General features: G+C 30.9%; 1 protein-coding gene across 1 annotated transcript in view; it reads right to left on the bottom strand.

The window, feature by feature from the left end:
- Positions 1–534: 534 nt before the first annotated feature.
- HELRODRAFT_179477 (hypothetical protein) overlaps positions 535–1,533 on the bottom strand; it is a gene marked incomplete at both ends in the record, with an annotated part of 2,265 nt that continues 1,266 nt past the window's right edge. The window contains one exon of the mRNA XM_009028308.1: positions 535–890. Within this exon, the coding sequence (XP_009026556.1) occupies positions 535–890 (356 nt within the window). The remainder of the gene's footprint in view (positions 891–1,533) is intronic.

A 1,533-nucleotide genomic window follows, 5' to 3' on the forward strand; every position in this document is an offset into this window, starting at 1 on the left:
AGTTGTCGGATTAAGTAGATATTTCTTGTACAATTTATACTGTTTATTCGACATTTTTAAAATATCATTTGTTATCCGTGATTTTTTGTTTCTAGGTTTATAAGTTTGGAAAGGAGCAAACAGTTCAAGTGAGTTATTAATTATGTTGTAGAAGGATAAGCAAGCATTATCGAGATTACGATCATTCATTAAAGGAGTCCAGTCAGCTGCTGCAAGATGGGTTTTAATTTGATTTACAGTTTTTTTACTTAAATTTCGCTTATTAAGAAGTTGATGAGAACGGTTTAGCAGATTTGGATTATTAGATATTGAGTATATAAGAAAGTGATCGGAGAAGTCTGAGATGATTACTCCACTATTAAAACATTCAGACGAATTTGTGAACATATTGTCAATTAGTGACGCTGTAGAAGGAGTAACACGAGTAGGAGATTCTATTGGCGGAATATAACCATAAGAGGACAATAAATTTTCAAACATTATTATGTTTTGTGAGTTTACGTTAAGCAAGTCAGTGTTAAAGTCGCCAACAATTCATTTGTTTTGAAGCTGGTTTTGACGCAGGTTTTGGGGATGCCAGTTGTGGAGAGGTTGACGATTTTTTCGTTTCTTACTTCTCACCACTTGAAAACCATCGTCGCCGACAATTTCATCACACGACTTACTTTGCGACGTGTGGCGTTTAGCGGTTCTGTCGGCCCAAGATTTTTTACTAGCGCAGTTGTCAACGTTATCACCTGAAAGAATACTTGCGCTGTTTACACTTTCAATACGCTGCAAACGACCTTTACCGTTATTGCTTTGTTGTTCACATGTGTTACACGTTCGTGCACTATCGCTTCTATTATTCAATTGTTTAGCTAATTGCACAATCAATTGTTTATTTTTCTCTATTTTATCATTTAATTTTATTAAATTATCATTAATATTTTTGCTATTTTAGTCTTAAAGATATTCGGTATATATTATATATTGTAAATGTAGGCAACAGGTCCATCAAATTATTATCAAAACATAATTTATATCAAAACATAATAAGTTCCAAAAGTTCACTAACTTTATCATATTTGGTATTACCACAAGCCGTTAACTTAATTTTATCTTTTTTTAAACCTTCTATTTCAGTTAATAAAATTTTTTTACCATTAAGTATTTCATCATTAGTACAGAATTCTACAACTTCTAATTTAAAACCCTCGTCATTCATATTTTCTTGATTATTCAACAAAGACCATAAAATTTCCGCAATACAAACACGCTTAGCCGCCATTGAAAAACCGTATGTATGTATGTATGTATGTATGTATGTATGTATGTATGTATGTATGTATGTATGTATGTATGTATGTATGTATGTATGTATGTATGTATGTATGTATGTATGTATGTATGTATGTATGTATGTATGTATGTATGTATGTATGTATGTATGTATGTATGTATGTATGTATGTATGTATGTATGTATGTATGTATGTATGTATGTATGTATGTATGTATGTATGTATGTATGTATGTATGTATGTATGTATGT

This window comes from Helobdella robusta (assembly GCF_000326865.2).
Source record: "Helobdella robusta unplaced genomic scaffold HELROscaffold_54, whole genome shotgun sequence".
In the NCBI taxonomy this organism is placed as follows: Eukaryota; Metazoa; Annelida; class Clitellata; order Rhynchobdellida; family Glossiphoniidae; genus Helobdella; species Helobdella robusta.